Consider the following 22,333-nt stretch of genomic DNA (forward strand, 5'->3'; position numbering starts at 1 on the left):
CTACGGACTTCCCTTTTGATGCTCATTTCGAGCTCCTTGCTTTCTCTAACAAATTCTGCTACAAATTACACAAAAACATTTTGTTGCCCTTGCCATACCATTTACAAATAATCTCCAAAATAGTGAAACTTTCTTGAATTATTTTTGATTTTTCTCTTGGCCAAATAATTCTATGAATTATTCTCCAAAACAACCGGAGGTATCACTCCAATCGTACACCATCATTTGTATTCCAACAAGAATTGAGCCACAAACATGGTTTAGCTTCAGTTCTTTGCTGATACCACTAATAAACGCTCCAGAATTTTGCTCAATGTAAATGCTCAAGATTCTAGGCATCACCGGTGAAAGAAATATATATCAAATTGCCTCGAACTTTCCGTTTAACAAAATTTCAACGCAATCAAATATGATTCCTGAATCACAGGTCTCATTCTTTGCATGGATTTCTCAAGTGAAATTCAGAGAATAACAAGTCCATAATACATGTTAATATGCAAAACTCAAGCACCATTGGGTTCAGGTTCCTTCACCTGGTATGAAGATGGTATATGCCCGAGTGATGGGTAAGATTGCCGACCCCTTGTTCTCAAACAGCTCACTTGCAGCGCTCACGTTCTGACTTCATCACTTGCCCTGGAATTTCTTCTACAGGCTCGCATATCTGTTAATGGGGCAGCTGGTGTCCATAACCCTGCACGACCGCATTATTTTGGCCATGGGCAGTCCGTTGTTTGCATATCAGAGATTCTGGCAAAAGAAAAGAGATGAATATCTTTTGTTATCTCCATGGACTCTCTCTAGTCAAGAAATAAAAAAATGAATTCTGCAGTAATGGCAGGTCACTAATGACAGAACAACAAGAACAATTATTACAATGCTTAATTGGATTATCCTCATGGTCAATATGCAGCTTATCCAGAGCACCTTAAAAATAGAAAATCTTGTTCATGTAACTATTATCAATGCCCATATCCATATGTTAATGTATAGTACAGGAAACATAACTGCAAGTATAGAAGACAGGTAACTAAGATTATTTATGAACATAGACTTCATATAGCTTTTGGACTTCTTAGGCTCCTGCAGCGGCAATACAGAGAAACGGCTATTCTTCATCTACATGAAATAATCAGAATTCTCTCCTTCTGGTAAGAAATTAGTACGTCCATGATTTCTAAATGTTTAGCATTTTGGTTGGTTCTATCCCAATATTTGGATGTTTTCAGCTTTGCCTGAGGCATGGGTTTTCTCATCAAACTGCTGAAACACTTTTCAGAAACCTCATACCAGATGACCTAAAGAATAAAGCATAGAGATCATTGTTTTGTAGGAACAAACATATACGGATCAAAACATGTCAACCTTGCCCAGCAATTTCCATCAACTACAGGTAAGCTGGAAATCCAGATAACCAATAACCTTCAATTCATTAAAGCATAAATCTATATCCAGAATGGCATATTGAGAACTGAAAATGATGCTTATGTTTTTGATCTACTCAAAGACTCCAAGAAGAAAGAACTGTTAGTTTATTTGCCAAACAACAATTTGTATTGCCGACCATAAAAGTTCATTTCATACTAAATATCAGGAGACAAGTACCAACTAGTCTCATTGACTGATATACCAACATTTTTTCCATAAGAGAAATAGGTGAGTAAACAAATTATTTGCTCTATATTGCAAGCAAGGAAGGTTGAACCAGTACCATACGGCATACCGATCACCAAAGGATACTGTTATGACCCGGCCCAATTACCCAGCCCACAAAAGCCCAACAAAAAAAAAAAAAAAATTTGAGTAGGGAGTCTTCTTCTCCCGACCGACTCCTAATCGGAGTCGAAAAACCTTGCCGGGGAGGAGTCAAACTCCTCCCCTCTGACTCTATTTAAAGGGGAGACCCCTTTTCCCTTCTTCCCACCAAGAAACTCGGAGCGAAACGGTGAGGATCGCTGGAAATCACTCGCGAAAACCATCACCGTGCTTGCCTCAATTTCTCGCCGGAGACGTCGCCGAAGCTCGAGGTAAGCCCCGGGTTCTCTCCCTCTCTTCTCCCCCTTCCCGTGCCTGTGTGCACGATCGCTGGCGACCGGAGTCGCCGAATTTTCTTGCGGAAGAAATCCCTGTTTTTTTATTGTTCTTCTCAGGTTTCCGACGCTGGTGGTCATCGCCGACCGTCGGATTCACTTCTTCCGAGCCGCCCCATCGTCGTCCTTCCGCCGTCGGCTACTGCCATGCCGGTCGTGCCGCTGATCGGCCAACCAAAGGAAGGGACCACACGGTTCCCTGTTTCACCCAAAGGAGGCCACAGAAAGAAGGAAAAGAAAAAGAAAAAAAAATAATAATAATAATAAAATAATAAATAGACTCTCTCTCCTCTCTCTCTCCCTCTTTTCTTCTCTCTCTAGTCTCTCTCCACTTTCTCTCTCTACTTTCTCTCTCTAGATTATTTCTCTCTGCTAAGATTTCTAGAATTTTGAGAAGAATGATGATGAATTGAAATTGATCCTAATAATGAATTTTGATCTGTGATCGCCGGACGGTATACCGACATCCAACTTGATCAAACCTAATATTTTTTAAGATTCTATTTTTTATGATTTTATTGAATTATCTATATGATAATTTCAGTATGATTTGATCTGATCGATCGGATTTGTTGAATCATATCGTCTGAAGAGTTCAAGATAAATCTTCTCTCTCTAAAATTGTTTCTCTCTCTTGATTGATTTCTCTCTCTAAAAAGATTAGTCAATGAAAGAATTTCTTTTAATATATTTGATCCGATTCTAATGAAGAATCTTGATCCATGATTGTCAGGCAACGTGCTGGTACTCATCTTGATCAGACTCGATATTTCTCAATTTGATTATCCATGATCCTGATTTAACCATGACTTAGATTAGATCATTTTGATCACACCAATCAAGATGTTGGACTGTGGCACCTGATTAATTTGGATTGTATCTCATGAATTCTCTCTTCTCTGATTTTTTCTCCACTTGATTCATTAACCCAATGAAAGAACCTCGGTCTTATCACTTCGAATTCGATTTGATGTGATAGTCAAACTTTGGATCATTTATGTCCTAATTAGATTTTGACCAGATGAAATTAGATGATCGGACCAATCTGGACAATGGGATACGGATGTCCATCAATTTTATCTTTCTTAATTGTTCATGTCCTTTCTAATTATTGAAATTGATCCTATATAGGATTGTGGATGTTTGATCATGGGATATCGCGATATGATCTATGAATAAAGAATATTGGAAGAAAATTTATAGAATTATGTGGATTTATTGGAATGCATCCGAGATAAGTAATGTTTTACTTTTTCTAGATTTATCGGCAAATTATAATGTATTTTTCTGACATAATTTGTGAAACGATGCATGAATTGGATGAATGATATTTTGTTATGAAAATATCTTATTTGAAATATTATGATGAAACATGATTGAACATGTTGATTTTATGATGCATTATATTGATTGATTTCGATACTACATGATTATATGTTTTCTCATCGAAATTAGAATATGAAACATGATTTATAAAGAATTCTGATATAAGAACAATATGAATTGACAACCTGACTATGTAAAGCACTTCGCCAATGAGGGCATATATGTTGGCAATTGATTTGTCCTGAGGGTTTATGTCATCAGAAAAACCAGCGACATGTCGCCAGTGAGACCAGCGACAAATCGACAAACCGCCAACGAGACCAACAGTTTTGAAAGACTTTGCTGCCAGATGATTCGCAGCTCACCGCAAAAAAATACGCGGTATTATGACCCTGCCACAAAAAAAATATGGTCATAGCTCATGGTTGATAAAAAGAACTTAAGAATGAAAGAAATTAAAATCTCGAAAGAAACTCAAATTTTTGAAAAAAAAATGAATTTGGCATGAACTATATTGCATAATCAAAATTGATTTCGAATTGATGAACTCTATATACTTATTTTCTATAAATGATTATTTACTTTAATACTTGATGAAATCTATTGAAAGTGATCATTGCTTACTGGACTGTCTATCTCATTACCTCCTATTTTACTGTTTTTACAGATGTTGAGGAATTAAGATGATACAAGATATGAATGAAAGAGTGATTAGAAGCAGAGTCTCCATACTTTTATTTTAGGTTGAAAGTCTTATTGAATTTGATATAAAGCCTATGAAACTTTGTTGACTTTATTAAGATATTAAAGTTGAAATTTGAATTGTTATATTTTTTATTTAAATTATTGACTAATTGTTCTGCTGTGAAGCATTGATATCGTGATAAGATGCCTTGCATGCTTATGGGAAGAGTTTCCTATGAGTATGCGGTGGTTGCCATGACCCTCAATTCACAATCTCGGATCGGAGGCGTGACAGATACAGTACGGTACCAGTTCAGTACCATATCAAATGTCAGTACGGTGTGGCATGCCGATCAAACCAGCACACCCTTTTTTTTCTTTTTTCAATTTCTAGGATATTTAATCAATTTTTTATTATTTCTTAAATGATTTTAAGTCCAAATTATTGTTTCTTGATCTTATTTAATGTTTGTATCACTCTGATACATCCGGGATTAAGTGTGTAATGCGGATCTAAATTTAACATAATATTATGTTAGAGGGGAACAATCTTAAAAGACTAGATAATATTGAAACCTAAAATACTCATATTGATTAAGAAATATAAAAAATAAATAAGCAATACATACCGAGATTTAGAATCTCGTCGAGCATCAATGTTGTTCATAAATATCTCAATTATTTATATAATCTAGAAAAACATTAGCTCATCCCTCTAACTATGCAACACTATAATCCTCTGCGTTCATCCCATAAGATATGCGTGCTGGATTGTAACTTGTCTCAGATCTTTCACTGAAACTCTAGCTCTGAGAGATATCCTCAGACTAATAATACAGCTATAGATGAACCATCCGAATATATCGACACCAAAATCCGATCCATAAGATGCTCCGAGATGGCTGTGCGGCTCGACAGTCAATCTCCACCTTCTTCGAAGTCATCTCCTTTGCTACTTTGAAATCAACAGTGCTTCTTTGTTAGTTGACAGATCTCTTGTGGACACCTTCAGCACAAGCGCACAGCTACATCGAAGTAACTGCCAGCCAAATGTTGCTTCAATCTAGTTACTCTTCCTCCATTGAACTCTGTATTACACCAATTGCATCTCCAATGGTACCGACCCAAGAGCATCGGTCACGGTTCCAACCAATGTCACACTCCAACTCTTTCTTCTTTTTTGATAGATCCATTCCTGAATAATCACAGTAATTCAATAATTATGTAAAAAATTAAACTTTCGTTCTCTTAATTTTTTAATTAATTTAATTTTTTAATATTTTTAAAATTAAAAAATATTCAAAAATTTAAAATTATGAAAAATAAATTTGGCCTTAGATCCATGTAGAATCCTACCACGGATGCTACATATATTTTTTTAAGACAGTGGACATGCATAAAATGCTATTTATTTTTTAATTTCATTCAAATTTAGGCCAAAGCAACTATATATAGGAAACATCAATACTTTGATAAACAAACACCAAATTTATGCCGAAAGTAGCTTACAAACCCCTAAACGATATTTTGATTTAACAATTAATTTTTAAATTTTTATTTTTTTAATAATTTTTTATTTTAAAAATATATTTTTTATTTAAAAAATTATATACTTAACGAAAATTAATGATTTCGATATCATTGTATATATCATCTATAGATCTATAATATATAATAAAATTATACCAAAATCAAAAATTTTGACATCATTTCTCATTATTTTTTTAATTTTTATGGATTTTAGAATTATTTAAAAAAGATGGAAGCGAAATAGAAGATGAGATAAGCTTACATACCTCTATTCAGCATTCGCCAAACCATCCCGACCCATATGGTTCCAGACGTTCCAAGCTGTACCGACAGCAAACAAGAACGGTTCGACCAGCCAAATCAAAACACCAGACGAGGAAAAGGGAAAGAGAGGATGAGAGAAGGGGAAGGAAAGAAGAGACAATGCCGTCAGAGGGCCGACGGTGGCCCACCAAGGCCATCAGAGGGCTGCAGAGGCCTCCGCAGCTCGATGTTGCCCGACAGGACATCTAATCGAGACAGAGAGATGAGCGACAGTACCAAAGGAAGATGCAGCCGATGAAGAGGCCATCGAACGGTGTCAGACGACCGTCGTGGCCACCAGGCAGTGAAAAATATGCGAGCAAAGCCGCGGCCGCGGAATAGGGGCGACTACCCCTGTCATCGTATTTTTTTTTAAAATGACAATGAATAGTGAAGTCGATAGGTTTGCCAGCTTCACTTAACAAACCCATTATTGACTTCATTGTTTCAGAAATTTTGCCAAACCCATCACCGACTTCACTATGGTCAGAATTTTTTAAAAACCCTTCTGACATAGGGACGATCACCCCTATTTCATGCCCGTAGTGCCGTAGGCTACGATTTCGCCATCCGACGGCCATAATGGCCAGTCGAAGGCCCTCCGACGACCTCTCCACCGACTTGCCCTCCCTTTTTTTCTTTTCCTCCCCCCTCTCTATCTCTCTCTTGACCGAAATTTGACGGAGGAAGCGAAGGCCTTAGTGAGCCTCCGAGCATGCTCGCAACCTACCGGTGGCCACCACCGGCATCTCCTTCGGCCACCCTCTCTCTCCCTCCCCCCTTCTGCCCCCTCCCCTATTTTTCTCCTCTCTGGTTTCCTTTTCTTCTATGTCGGTTCGCACCAATCCAATCCGGTACAAACCCACATCGCCTCGTACCATCAACCGACCGGCACGAGTTTCAGTTTCGATTGCGGTTCCAATTTCGCAGACCTTGTCTCTAATTGATGAGTTCTCATTTTGCTTGTCTTTTCCACGGTAGATAGGGGAAAAAATTCGACAGTGGAGGAAAAAGAGAAGTCTTTGACTTCTCTTCCTTAACTTCCATTTAAAACCCACCCAAAAGACACAAGACTGTAGCATCTACTAAAAAACAAAAAAATAATAAGTGGAAACAGCACGGTTCAAACCGGTTCAGACCAGTTGGGGCCTTGTTCCAAAAATTAGGGCCGAACCATCCCAATTCCATGCCGATTCAGCTCGGTACGGGCCGAACTGGACGGTTCGATCCAGTTGCAAGACTATTTTAAACTTCTATTGGAATTAGGGAACATTAACTTTAAAGTACAAGTCGATAGATTATCATAGGGATAAGTTGTGTATGTTTATAGATAGTCTCAAACACATGCAGGTAGTTGTGATTGGTTAAAATACCTTCTCACCATGTTCCCTTCACAAGTTCCGCGTGCCATCCCCCTGCCAAACCTTATGTTCATGACTTAACCATGATGACACTTTGAATGAACTAATATGGTAGCAAGCTTGGGCAAATTACTTTCGTGACCTTCATATAATTTCTTCATGGTATTCTTCAGACATGCTCTAAAGAAGAAAAAATGGTTTTCACTAATCTATTAAAAGCTAGCACCACTGGTCATCCTATAATTTGTTGATTGTTGTTTATCACATACACTGCACAATTTCGAGCAAAGTTCACCAAACTAGTACTAGTACCAGGACTTGTACCAATCGGGCAATTGGTTCAATACGATACCAATACATAATGTACCGAGTAGAGATGTACTAGAGATGCAAGGTCAAGAGAAGAGTATGGGAGAGGAGAGAAACCCTAACCTTAGATGGAAGGCGAATTAGGGAAGAGAGAGAAGATGAAGGAGAGAAAAAAGAGGTAGAAGAGGAAGGGGGAGGAGAGAGTGTGTGGGGGGGAGGGATGTGGGTGGCAACATCAGCATCAATCAAGGGCAACGATGTCGTCGCCGGTAGAGAGGTATAGCCTCTCGGAGGGGGGAGAGAGAGCGAGAGAGAGAGAGAGAAGAAGCTTCGAGAGGCTTCTCGCCTGCTTTATATATTAAAAAAAGGGGATCAAACCGAAGGGCCAAACAAAGCCGATTACCAACTAGTCCAATTCAGCACGCTCCGAACCACCTGCCTCGGCGAACCTTGGTTTCAAGTAAGTTACCATACAAATAAGCATTAAACAACTTTTTATGCATGTGATATCTAGGTTATAAACCTAAAATTCATGATACAGGGTTTGGTGGCCTAATGCTAGGAAAGGTTAATTACATTTGGTTAACCATATTCTAAAAAAATAGACAAATCCTTGAAGCCTTGTTTCAAAGTTTACTTCATTATTTTACCAAATCTTAATGGGGACATGGTGGAGGTGGAGGAGGGCTAGTAGCAGGTCAACCTCTAGGCTTGGTTTTTTCTCACTTCAGGTAGGTTTCAGGCTGGGCCTGTTGAAACTATGGGTCTGCTCAGTCCACAGCCAAGTCATTCAATGTTAGTATAATTTAGGTCATTAGTAACACGCAAGCACTTTTGAGTATACCAGAGGTGATAAAAAAATTTTATCATGCGATACAGTGCATAAGCAGAAAAATCAATAATAACTAGTACACAAAGCTAAGGGTACCAAACTACCAATAGTCAACTGAAAGAGTTAGTAAAGCCTCCTGTATTGATACAAAGAAATCTGGGTAGGATCACGCCTTCATTCCAATAATTGGTAGGGTTTCCAGTTTCCACCCATCGTGGTTCTATTTAAAAGATTCTAAAAGAAGACAAAAAGAGTACTACAGCAAACTTATGAGACAGGAGTCACCCCAAAAGAAAACAAAGTGATGTCAAACCATTAAGATGAAGACAGAGTACATGGCATTCATCGAAGACAGGGTACAGGCCCATCATGAAAGTTGAAGGGCCCAGATCTGGTAGCAAAAACCCTGATAAATCTAAGGGAACGTGAATTAAAATTATAAAAATTCAAGAAAAACTTCACTTTCTAAGGAACTGTATCTGTAAAAATATAACTTCTTACTTGAAAAATTAATAAAAAAAGCTAATGCAGACAAAAAAAGGTAGAAATAGATGACTAGAAGAGAGAAATATTTAGAGCTTCATTAGAATGTAAGCTTTTCTCCAAATACATTTATTGGACGAATTTTTGGGTCAGAGAGAGGGGGGTCCCACATGAGTTTGTTATATGTGAAAAAGTAAACAGCTACAAAAATCAAACAGTAATGCTCCCACTGTACAAAGATTTTTTTTAAAAAAAAAAATTCAAGCCTCTAACCTCATCAGCGAGACCTGATATGGAGCTAAAGCATGAACCTGACTGCAAACATAAAATCTTTACAAAGATTTCTCCTCATATAACTCGTGCATATGTAATTTGAATTTTTTTCCAAATATTTTATCTTAAAAAAAAAAAAAAAATCCTAGAGCCCAACATTATTTAGGGGGAAAACTGTACTAGTAGAAAGAAGCAACCTATTCTCTCTGGCCACCAAAGGGGGCAAAGGAGAGGATGGAGTTTCTGCACAAGCAGTACAAGTCCAAGACCACATTACCAAATGATGGATTATAGAAGGGCATTAGAATTTATGGTACTTTATCCCATGCAGATCAAAGCAAAGTTGAGACAAACTCAGAATAATCACTACCCAACTATTTTCTTAAAACAAAGACAGCCCAAAATTTAGTAAGGAAAATGCGTAAGTTGTCCTATAGCAAGTGAACCGACAACAATAAGAAAGTGACTATTCATAATCTACCATCTAAACCTTATGCCATTAGCCAAAAGTATAATTCAAATCATACTTATGGGTCCACAACTCTGGATTTTCTTGAGAAAATAACTAAATCATGTATGATGAGGGCCTCTTGTTCAGAATATACTGACAAACTATATGGCCATCATATGCAGAAACAGGTATTTCAACAATTAGGCACAGTTGGCATACATGCACTGAAAGTTTAATATAAGAGAATTTTTATTTTTTTAAAAAAAATATTGGAAGGATACCAGTGTGCTCATGCACATGAGTTCACACAAACATAGCTAGTTAGCTACTCAAATGATATCACTCCCACAAAGATACGTTTTATGCATGTCTATCAGTGTGTCTCTCTGCATACATGTCCATGAAACTCCAGGTCACCCAGGAAAAAAAGAATATATATATATATATGTATGTATGTATGTATGTATGTATACATACATGTATACATCTATATGTATACATACATGTATACATATATGTGTGTGTGTGTGTGTGTGTGTGTGTGTACGTATATAAGTTATATAAAACTTCAAGCAAAACTTCTAATAACACATAATTAAAATACATATTGACATTTCTGCCAAACGTATGAGAAGAGGCAAAGATTCACAAATTTATCCTTAAATTATAGCTCATGAATAAAATAAAGGGCATCCGATACCTAGAGATGAAGAAAAGGATAAGGTGTAGCTTCACCACTTAGCCCACTCTGACACAGTACCTGTCATTTGATCAGGATCAAATAAGTCATAAAACCAATAGCCAGAGCATTTTAGATGTCCAAAAAAAGTAGAGTTCTTAAAGAATAAGGAGAGAAAGTTTGTCTTCATCATGATTTCACACTAAGCTTCATTGACAAACAAAAATCAAAAAGGTGAAACTCTAAATTATGGTTACAAGATTTGTGATGGAGGAATGAGGACTTTGATTTTGCACTTGCAGGTGCTATAAGAAGCTACGGTATAGTTTCTTAGGCACTAAAAAGAAAATTTATTAGAGTTGTTCAAACGAGGGGCTGCAAATTCTTGTTTGGAAGCTTGAATTCATCATTATACCCCACTAGGTCTCATTGGTAGGCAAAAACCCAATAGGTGAAATCCTACACTAGGGTTGCCAGATTTGAGATGAAAGGAATTCAGGTTGTGGTTCTGAAGTTCTCCAATTTTAATTGGAGATAAATTTGAGCAGAAAACCAAGATGGATTCGAAAGGAAGTAAAAGATGGTTTAGAAATTATAAGATGGTGAATGGAAAGAATCTAGAGTTTAAGGCACATAAAAGGAGATCATAAAGATGAAATGTTTAATAGCTGATGTTTAAAATTTGTTAGATGTTTTAGATAAGCCTGCAGCGAAAAATAAGTTGAAGGATTGCCTAGTTTTTCTCTGTTTCTCTTTAAATCTGCTCTACAAGTCAGCCGGTGTTTTTTTCCTGAAAACAGATCAATTCAGTTATAGGAGGAAAGGGACCTATTAGAAGTAGGACCTGGTATAAGAATGAGCAACTAAATGACGTCTCAAGGAACATTAAACAAGGTAAAAAAAATTACTTTGCTGCTATATGACATCAAAGTAACTAACATCTGATGGAAGACTGAAGATTCCTCAACATATCATGTAGATGTTTTTGCCACTTTGCACTATGACAGCAACCGGCAGACATTTTTTTTCTTGACTTTTGCGCTCTTCTGCTCTCTAATTAAGACCTTACTTAAGTCCCCTAATCCTACATTGTACATGTATTGGTTGCATGAAGGCATACATAATGCCTTGAGTTTGCATATCAGATTGCTTTCTAACTTGCTTTTTTTTTGGACAGCACAGGTGAAAACAGCTAGGCCAGAAGCATACACTGCATACCTCGAGTTTGTAATTCAAGTCTCTGGCTCAAATAGAATGCAAGAAAATGATGCAAAAGATAGAAACATGCTCACCAAGACATTACCATATTAATATGAGAGCATCAAAGGAAACTCCCACTGAAGTAGAAGGCAATCGGAAATTTTTTCTGTTAAAGAAACATCTCGATCCATTATTTGAAAATAAGCACCTCAAATTTAACAGATTGAATTATATATGATGAGAGCAACTCTTCAAGCACAACTGAAAATCACTAAGTTAACATTTATGAGAAAATCGTTTTGTATTCCATCTGTAAGCAAAGAAATTAAATGTCTTTCAAGAATGACGTCACTGAAAGTCAAAAAAAAAAAAAAAGATTACCAAGACCATGAAGGTAAAACTAAAATTGGCAAATCTACTGAATCTTTTAGATTGGTTTTGATGACTATGGTGTTTTGATAACATAACATGCTATCAGTATCAAGTTGTTAGCGCTAGCACAATATGCCATCAAAACTAGGTATGTACTAATATCAACATGCATGTTTTCTATACTAGCCATCAACATGTACGACTTCTTTACTAGCCATCAACATGCATACCTTCTATACTATCAACTCATCTAGTCTTTACTCTTTTCATGAGTATGTATATTGACTGTATGCATATAGAAGAGCTTATGTGGGCGCCCATACAACAGTTCGAACAAAATTGGTCTAGGCCAAATGATCAGAAGCATGGCATCAATGGGTAAAGCCATTGGATATGATCTATTATCTCTAAGCTACTTACTACCAAAAATCATGAATTTGAAGATCCCTATCCCTTTTTCTGATCCTCCTCCTCTCCTTGTCCTCCCTATTCTTTCCTCCCCCACCACCCCACCCCCGCACAAAAAAAAAAAAAACTCCCTTCATCCCAACCTAGTCGACAATCACCTCACTTGCTTGATGCAAATCAAACTTTAGAATTAGATTCCTTTTACCTCTAGGTGTTTTAGTTTTAAAAATCTATATTTTGCTACAGTTTCTAATAAGATTTGCCATACTAGTCAATACCGATCATTCCATACCACAATATCTGATATGTAGTACAGAGGTGTACCGGCACTCAATATGCCAACACAAGTACCGTACTAGACATACCAACCCTGTAATAAGATGGTACTAATACAGGATCCGGTACCGAGATAGTGAACTTTGATTTTGGTTTTTAAGTCTTAGAAATCACTTTTATTGAGTTTTCCAAGTGGGGGTTGACGTTGTGTGCTTTACATTTTTTTCTACACTAAAGTTTAGGACATATTTTAAGTAGTATTGTCTACCAGACCTAATTAGGTCTTTGTTGAGTCAAGAAAGAGTTTTAAATCATTTGGTTTGAGCTTTAAAATGATTTTGAAGGTTTTATATAAGGCTTCATGAAAATCTGAATTTTGCCATCTCTATGGAGTCTTAGATTTTTCAAGGCCAAGAGTGTCTTTGTATGGTCCTTAAAGTAATGCTAGTTGAGCTCTATGTTATAATCGGAGGAGAAAGAATAGGTGTGTCAAAGTTTTCACGAGAGTTAGTGAACTTTCCTTCTTTTATTCCATATAATTATCTTGTCTTTGATTTTTAGGCTTGAGGATCCACCCAAGATCATACATATATCATAGCTATAGGAGATTTTTTTTTTTTTTGGTACGCACAGAAATCTGAAAAATAAGTTAGATTGTTTATTATTTTTATATAAAGACCTTTTCTAGAGATAGATCATCCTAGCTCAGTCCTCTATAATAACCAGCATTAAGTCATTAATCTAGCTGCAGAAGTATATTACTTGACATTAATCAATCACAATGGCCAACACGATGTCTGACAATAGGTAACAGTGTCCTGAAACTCTCCTTAGGCAGATTGATCATGTGATTGACACTTACAACAAAAGATTGGTAGCATTCAATGGTCCAATACTGGAAAACAGCTTGGAAGCAAAATGAAGCCATCAGACCTACATGTTCATTCAAATCCAAGCAGCTAACTGGACCCACTTGACATTAACAAGCTTTGCCTAAACAGATTAGGTTATCCATTCTTCGCAACAATTTAGTCAAAACTTTATACATACAATGTTAATTCACTTTTTCTGACATTCATGAATTTTTTGTTTCTTTAGTACCCAAATTGGTTTGATCAACTAAACTAATAGTTTGACTAAAACAAATCAAGCCTACCATTCATGAAGAATATGTGTCACATCACCCAGATGTACTGTATGTGAACAAGGTCTATGGTTTAAATAAGTAAGCATGATCAAACTAATTGCTATGTATCAAAAGTGACATTGCTAAGATTTAGTAATATCATACACTACAAATATAGCAGCTTTACCAACTCACTGTTTAGGTTACATGTTGTCACTCCAAAAGAGGACTAAAGTAATTAGAAATACAACCAATCAGTATTTGAAAGATATCCAATCACACTCAAGAAAACATACTGAAGGAATTCATCTAAAACATATGCAAGAAACTCACTGAGTAATCATCTCATTATTTAAGGGAATCAAATCTCTTTATCTGCCAGTTGAATGCCGGGTAAAAAATACATCTGCTCCAATCCCTAATATAATGTTAGGAAGGTAAGGCATCCCCAGGGTAGCCAAGACCAAGCTTCCACATCATTCCAATTACTGTTTGTGCTTCTAACTTCCTGCCAATTGTGGAGTATGCCTTGTACATGATTACAAATGTTTTTTTTGTTGGAAAATACCTACAATTCTCCATCTCATCCAGAACCTCATGCATCTCCTTCAATCTGTTCTGCTTCCCATACATCACCATCTTGCAATGATACAAGGACCGACAAATCCTCCACCCTGCATACTCGGCCTGCTTAACAAACCCAGCAAGCCGATCCACTGCATTACACTGGAAGTAGCTCGATATGATTGAACGCATTACACCGGAGGTTGTGACCATTGTGTTTCGACAGAATGCCTCCGAGATGAACCGTTCCATAGCCTCCACCAATCCCTCTTGGGCATAGACCCTTATCAAAAGCACATTGAGCCAAGGCCTATATTCATCCTCTGGCATAAACTTCATTAATGCCCCAATCTTTTGAACTCTCTCAGGATGAGAGCTCTTGCAGTAGGCACATATCATTGCCCTAATTAAAGGCACTTGCCGATCATTGACCTGCTCCTTCACAAGCTCATAGGTTCTCTCCATCTTCTCCAAATTACATGAGTGCGCATATCCACGGAGCATGAGGAGTAGGGTATTGACATCAGGGTTGATAGGCCCTTCCTCCATCGCGTGAAAGGTGCTCTCCATCTGATCCCACATCCATGCAGTCACATAAGCTGCAATCACAGTGTTGTAAGTGGTGAGGTTGCGAGAGAGCTTGGACTCATCGATGGTGCGAAGGACAGCTTCCATGTGGTCCACCAGCATCGAACGACCATAGATGGAGAGAAGGATGTTGTAGGTGACAATGGTGGGCGTGCAGCGGTGGTCCCCCTTTAGGTCCTCAAAGATGGAGATAGCCTTCTTGGTGAGGCCATTGTACATATACGCAGTCATCAGGGCGTTGTAGAGGGAGGTCTCCAGCAGGCCCACAGCTCCGGCTTCGGAGAAGAGGTCGGCGGCAAGGTCCACATTCTTGGCCCGGCCGGCGAGGGCAATAGCTTTGGCATACTCCTCCGAAACCATCGGGAACTCAGCATCCAGCTGCTTCCTTCGCCAGTTGAAGACCTAGAAACCAATCAAAGGGATATAAGAGAGTTCCGAAATTTGCTAAACCCTAACCCTAATTCCAGTGGATGAGAGACGAGTGAGAAAGGGAAGCACCTCGAGGGCGAGGAGCGGGCGGGACTTGAGGTGGGAGAGGAGCTCGATGGAGGCGAAGCCGTTGGGGGAGCGGCGGAAGAGGGCGTCGGCGGAGCAGGAGTCGAGGACGCCGGCGATTTCTTGGTGGTCGGGGACGGTGAGGAGCTCGTCGGCGAGGGCGGAGACGGTGGCGCGGAGCTTTTCCCTCTCTCCGTCGGTATGGATGGAGGAGGTTTTCTCGGTGAGAAGGAGGACCCCGTCGCGGAGGTCGGAGATGCCATCGGAGGAGAAACGGCGGAGGGAGGCGGCGCCGGAGGAGGAGGAGGACGAGGAGTGGGTTAGGGTTTTGGAGAGGGAGGGAGGAGGGGGCTTGTGGGACGAGAGCCGCCGGTGGAGGAGATGCCCGACCTTCGCAACGGAGGAGGCCTTCGCTGCCGCGCGCATAATGGAATGGGTTGCGCCTTTTGATGCGAGGGCGGAAATGCTAGGATTGCCTTTCGGCGTGCACCGAGACGTTTTAAGACTCTGATTTCGGCTTCATCCACCTTGAATGGTCTCTGACGAAAACCTTTCTACCATCACCAGCCAACATCTCAATCGTGTTGACTGTTGAGTTCCACCGGGACAGTGGTCTCCATGGGGAAATCATGGCTAACCACTCGGCATCATGCGGATACATCCGATTTCTGCTGTTCCATCAGCTGAACGATAAGATATGAAAGCCAAATTAGCCAATCTGTTGTTTGATGGTGGTCTTCTTTTGATTGCAAGGGCTACTAAGAAAAATGTGAGAGAATTAAAGAATATGATGGCATCCTACCATAGATAATCTGATTAGAATGTGAACATTGAAAAATCTCTAACAAGCATACGCAAATCAACAAAAGAGTCGACACTTGCTTGGTACACCACTCAGGTAAATGCCCGAAGGTTTCTGATATTTAATCCTTTATTTGGGGAGCTAATGGCTAGGTTGGATGGTTGGTACGAAGATCTGCACAGTTTATGGGCATATATTTAATCGCACATCAATTATTTACTATAAAAATATTAGATATTTATATAGGATCAAAAAATTTAAATAATACTTTCGTCTTTTTTGATCATGTCTTGGATTGTTACAAATAGTATCAAAACGCACCCAGCTCATAACTCATATGGATTAGAAGATACTGCAGCACGAGTTCATTAGACTGACCACACATCAGTCGTGATATTTACGAATAGATACATGAATCTAAACTTTTGGCCTACCGAGGATATCAGAAAAGTCAAATAATATCTTCTGACTAGCTTTTTTAAGTGAGATTTTAGATTATCATAGTTGAAAGTGAAAATATTTATCATATACGTGCAGAACATCTTCCTTCAATTTGTTCTAGCTTCCAACCCTTTATATTTAATGGCAAATTGTGCAATTCTTATGAAGCTATGCGACAAACTTGAAAGAAAATTCAAAGATTACATCTTAAGTCTTGAAGCAAAAAAGAGAAGCACACATTCAGTATCATGAGATTCTATTTTTCGATGCGAATCTAAGGATAGGCTTGAAATTCGAGATATTGGAACTCGGCATACTACTATTTTACATAAAGCAGCAACAGATTTGATCCTCAAAAATATTATTTTATGGATTAAAATTATCACATTCTCAATTGGATAGGCACATAACTAGGAGCACGATAATCCACCACACACCTGCAGAATAAAGTCCCATAAACATGTAAAGCAATAACCTGCCAATAACATACTAAACTAATAAAATAATATTTACAACTTAAGAGCCACTAATTCAAATTCTAAAACAAAGTATTCACAGTAAAGCTGGAATTGGGCTCGAGCTGGGCTGTCTTCAGATCAAGCTTCCAGCTCGGTCTGAAATAGTTCAGGTCAAGTTTAAACTTAAATATAGAGTCTATGTATATTTCGAGTTGGACTCAAACGTACATTTGATTTGGCCTGGGTCTGAGTCCGAATTTCAACCTGAGCTCAGTTTCCTTCTTAAACTGATTTAGCCCGAATAGCTGATCTGAGTTAGCCCGAGCCTAATCGATTAATCAGTTAGCGTTAGGTTTAGTCAATTAGCCCGAATATAATTAAGGGACCTTCTGGAACTCTGATGTTCTGTCTTCCCAACTTCCCCCATCGAAGAGCCCTAGCCCCTAACCATGGTCCATGTCCATCCGCCCCCCATCGCTATCTTCCATCTTCCCTCATCATCAACATGGGTCTCTTGTTTTCCCCATCAGCCATCTATGTTTTCGGTTTTCTAGTTGACCCTCATCATCTTTCATCTTCCGTCTTCCACTAAAAAAGAGAGATTAATGCTTAGACGGAGGAAGCCCTTATCATCTTCCGTCTACCCCCATGACCAACTCCAATCTTCTGTCTTACCCCATCGGCCATTGCTGATGCAGTGATGTCAATATTCCATTTTTTCTCATTGGCCATCACCAATGCCAGTCTTCTCATCTTCACCCGATGCCATCGCCGTTCATCATTTTAGGTATGGCTCCTACTGAATCTCTCTTCCTCAATCCTCATTCTCTTTTCCTCTCGACATTAGGATTTTGAAGTTGGCTATTGGTATTCCTCTGATATTCACCCTTAATAGGTTAGCTGTCGGTATTCCTCGGATATTCGCTCCTAAGCCCCTAACAGATTGGCTGTTGGATTGGTGTTCCTCCAATCTTCGCCCATAATAAGTTGGCTATCAGTATTCCTCCGTTATCGTTCGTTGTTCATTAGCCATAGCAAGTATCTTTATCGTCTATGATAAATTGATAATTGGAATGTCTTTGTTGGGATTTTTTTTTTTTTTTTGGTAGTATATAGGTTCCAGGGAACAAAAGAAAAAAAACAAGCCCAAGGAGAACTAACCCCAACCCAAAATCTATTATAGCCCTTTACAAAAGATACAAAAGAAGGATTGCTAAATCATTGCCATAACACAAAACTTATCACCTGAGAACCTGAGACCTCTTCTGCCACTGCTCCTCACAAATCATTGCAGTTCAAATAGATCAAGCAAAGTAAACTCCTAAAGCGACTGCCCAAAATTAGATGTGCCTCCAGACTGATCCATCTGCATAGGAGTTTAATCAGCTTCATCTGCTAAAAGAAACAATAGTAGCATTTCCCGTTGTGCATTGGAACAAATACGTCAGTTTAGTATACAGAGCGAATAAGAGTTAAATTGTTGAAGTAAGAAGAACTCAGATTTGATGCTTCTTGATATTTGTATTTCCAACCTCCACCAATTTACCCTCACTCCACCATCATGATACCAAAAAGGCAAAATAAGGTAAAGTATGATTCCCACACTAATATTCCTCCTGGTGCATACAGCCAAACCATAAGCATATCAACCTTAAAAATAGGAGAGTGTCATCCAATGGGTCATAATGCTTCAGGAGGAGGACAAATTACAAGAAACCCATAATGAGGATAAAAACTCCTTCATAATCCTGCCATTTCCAATGGTAACTCCCCGAACAACCCAGCCTCTTAAGACACTGCTGTAGAAGATTAAAGCAGTGTGAATACCAGAGTAAACTTCTTGCAAATTGAAAGGGTTCATAGAATCCATTAAAATAATGAACTCAATGCTATGCAATTCAACCTCATAGCAAAATTGCTTGATTGTAAAGATGATAGAAGCATTCAGAATATTCTGTTTGGCAACAGCATCATCATAGTTCAAAAAGAAATCCCAGTAAACACCGGATCCAGTGAGGTACATTTGAGACATTTAAAGGTAACATAATAATAGGCCAATAACCTCTGTCAACACCCATCCTTCTGAGAGTAAAAACCAGCTTGCATGTCCACAGAATACTCCACTAGATCTAGTTGTATAACAAAAAGACATAATTATTGAACCCACCACAAAAAGTCCTGCACCAAGAAGTTACTGTGATCTCAAAGCTTCCTTAGTTCATCTGAAAATTTGTAAATAGCGAGTACTTGATATAAATAAACATTATTTGATAATCTAAAGTTACACACTATTTGCATATACAAATATCATTAAGAAATACTTTTAATTTGTGAGTATATGTTGATTTATGCTGTAGTTTGACATTAGCTAGTTCTTTTGAGTAATTTATGGTATTATTTATGTAGATTATTTTGCTAATATCTGAATCTAAAATGGATGAAAATGAGACTATTAAACATATAAGGAATGGGGATGATACAAATAAAGATAATTCTGAAATTGATTATGACAAAGGTTTTAAAAAAGATCTTGGATATGGAATTATTTTATTAAGAAAAGAAAATATGATGGATCAATAGTTACATGCAAATATTATAAAAAGATATTAAGTGGTAGTACTAAAGAAAAAATAAGTCATGCAAAATATATCTTAAAAATATTTATAAAAAATATTAAAAGAATTAGGTTAATCAAATGTTTATAGTAGCAAGCTTAAAAGATCTAGTGAAGTCCTTTAAATTCAACCAATAAGAGACTAAAAATTTTTTTGCAAAATTTATCGTATATGCTGAGCTTCCATTTTGTATAATTGAGTATCTTATTTTTCTAGACTTATGATATTTGTTCAATCATTATTCAATATTATAGGCATAAGACTATAAAAAATGATTGTATCACTTTGTATCAAAGAGAGAGAAAAAAATTGCATGATGTTTTAAGAAATTAAGTTCTTGATCCGATAAATTTTATGAGGGATATTTGGATATCAAATCAAAAAATCGGTTACGTATTCCTCACGGCTCATTATATTGATTCAGATTTTATTTTATATAATAAGATAATTAATTTTAAGAAATTATCATACTTTCATATAAGTTTTGCAATCGAAGATGCTATTGGAAAGTATCTTTTTGAATGGAAACTGAATTTTAAAATGTGTGCCATTATTTTAGATAATTATACTACAAATGATGTTATAATTCAAAGGATCTAAGATCATTTTTGTTATAAAATATTGCTCAATAGATAGCACAATCATATCAGATGTTGTGCACATATACTAAATATTATGGTTTAGAATGGGATAAAAATAATTCATGAAGCTATTAATGTATAAATGAGATTGTTAGATATGTTTCTGTAGCCTCATCTCAGATGCAAACTTTTAATAAAATTGCATATAATTTAAGACTTTGTATTATAAAAGAACTCACTTTGGATGTTCCTGCAAGGTAAAATTCTACTTATGAAATGTTGCGTGATGCACTTAACCATAAAAATGTTCTTATTAGATATGAAACTGAGCATTCATAAATGTATCTTACCAATGATGAATGAAAAAAGGTTGAGATAATTTTTAAATTCTTAGAAACCTTTCTCGATGCCATTAAAGTATTTTCTAGTTCCAAGTATCCCACATCTAATTTGTACCTAAAAAAATTTGGAGAATTAGGACAGTGTTAATGAATGCAAGAGCTTATAGTGATGAAACATTAAAGCAATTAACGAACGAGATATAAAAGAAGTTAACAAATATGGGTCTCAGTGGAATAATTTATAAGTAATTACTTCTACTTTAAATCCCTGATCGAAATTGATATTTATAGAATTTTGTTATGAAAGGACATTTGATGTGAAAGCGAAAAAGAAAAGAATTGATGATATTCATGCTTGTCTTTACAAACTTTATAATGAGTATGTAGATGTAGCAAAAATACAATCCTCTATAGATTCGAGTGAGCTAACATCTGATTTTGATGTACAAAGTGTTGCAAATTTAGTTTCTTCATTTTGCATGGAGAGAATAAAACTTAATATGAATTTTATTTAGTTTAAAAGTCAAAGTTTCTTGAAACGATCAAAGTGATCAGGGCTCGATAGTTATTTGGATGATAATGTGCTTCCTAATTAAAGAATAAGAACTTCAATATCTTGGCATGGTAGAAGAATAATGCAACAGTATATCTTGTACTTGTTAGATGTATGCCCTAGAAGCCAATATGGCATACATATAGTAATAGTTCTAAGATATATATATTTATACTTAAACTATTTATTCATCAATAAAATGAGCTTTTTCTATCCATTCTTGTCTAATGTGTCCAAGAATCATATTAAAAATTAATAATTTAAAGATACATATTCTCAAAAGTTAAGATTTAGAGATATGTATGATTAATTCTTAAATTGCTTCCAATCGATGGATCTTCACAAGGACGGTGACTGATCCGATTAGATCGATGCACTGATCGCTTTCTTCAAAGTAGACGAGTCTCTAGTCTACAGTGTAGAAACACTGAGCGAGAGTGTAGATAATTGTTAGAGAATATCGTTATGAGCGTGACCAAATGAGAGATCATATGAATGTCTACTCATTCGTCAGTGATCTTTTCGATGCTGTAGTGATGTGAATAGTTCTTTGATCTGCGGTACTTCGACTGCTTACAATGAGATTGTTATGGTTTGACTATACATAAATATGGTATTCTAGCCATTTGAATTCTTGTAGTATATGTTGACTACAGTAGATCCATTATAAGAATAGGATGTGCACCTAAATAGGATCTATCGACCTTAATAGATAAGGAGTAGTCTTAAGAGATTTGAGAAGTTAAGTCCTTAAGTCTATGGCCATAACAAGATAATTGATGGAAAGAAGTTTTCATGAGTTTCATGTTTAGACTTGAGCTAATTGAATCTTTCATATGATGAATGTTGGAGTTTGATGAGTTTTCATAACCTCTATTTTATCAAGACTCACAATAGAAGAATTGAATCATATGGTAACTACACCTAGAGGTTCTAATTATTCTATTCTGTTGGATTACCATCACATACTATGAGATGTCATTAGTGAATTGTGAAAGCTCACTAAGTTCACACTAGATCGATGATCCTTATTGGATAAGAGTTGAAAATATTTCAATCCATTGAAAGATATTTCAATGATACTATGATAGAGATCATGGTATGTCTCACTATCAGACAAAATAGAACCTATGAGATCACATATAAAAGAAATTTGATCAGATCAAATGGTTAGATCATAATCAAATTATCA

At 37.0% G+C, this 22,333-nt stretch overlaps 1 protein-coding gene across 5 annotated transcripts; it reads right to left on the reverse strand.

The window, feature by feature from the left end:
• Positions 1–338: 338 nt before the first annotated feature.
• LOC105060460 (pentatricopeptide repeat-containing protein At2g30780) lies at positions 339–15,907 on the reverse strand. Of its 5 annotated transcripts, XR_012142602.1 has the most exons (6): positions 15,354–15,907; positions 14,037–15,257; positions 11,625–11,687; positions 10,343–10,402; positions 3,602–3,808; positions 339–750 (listed from the first exon to the last, which is right to left on the reverse strand). XR_012142602.1 is itself a non-coding variant. In XM_010944178.4 (2 exons), the coding sequence occupies exons 1-2, from the start codon at positions 15,774–15,776 to the stop codon at positions 14,133–14,135; spliced, it is 1,548 nt and encodes a 515-aa protein (XP_010942480.1). In that variant the 5' UTR covers positions 15,777–15,907; the 3' UTR covers positions 13,853–14,132. The 5 variants fall into 5 exon arrangements, 1 of the variants encoding a protein (XP_010942480.1); XR_012142601.1 differs by lacking the exon at positions 3,602–3,808; XR_003798488.2 differs by lacking the exon at positions 11,625–11,687 and having other exon boundaries at positions 15,354–15,906.
• Between the last annotated feature and the right edge of the window lie 6,426 nt (positions 15,908–22,333).

The sequence above is a fragment of the Elaeis guineensis genome, chromosome 7 (genome assembly GCF_000442705.2).
Source record: "Elaeis guineensis isolate ETL-2024a chromosome 7, EG11, whole genome shotgun sequence".
Lineage (NCBI taxonomy): Eukaryota > Viridiplantae > Streptophyta > Magnoliopsida > Arecales > Arecaceae > Elaeis > Elaeis guineensis.

Bases quoted from the DNA above. Each gene is read 5' to 3' on its own strand.
- LOC105060460 (XM_010944178.4), bottom strand. From the start codon at position 15,776: ATGCGCGCGGCAGCGAAGGCCTCCTCCGTTGCGAAGGTCGGGCATCTC. The intron at 15,258-15,353 runs GTGCTTCCCTTT...ATTGGTTTCTAG, and splicing joins GCCCGCTCCTCGCCCTCGAG to GTCTTCAACTGGCGAAGGAA.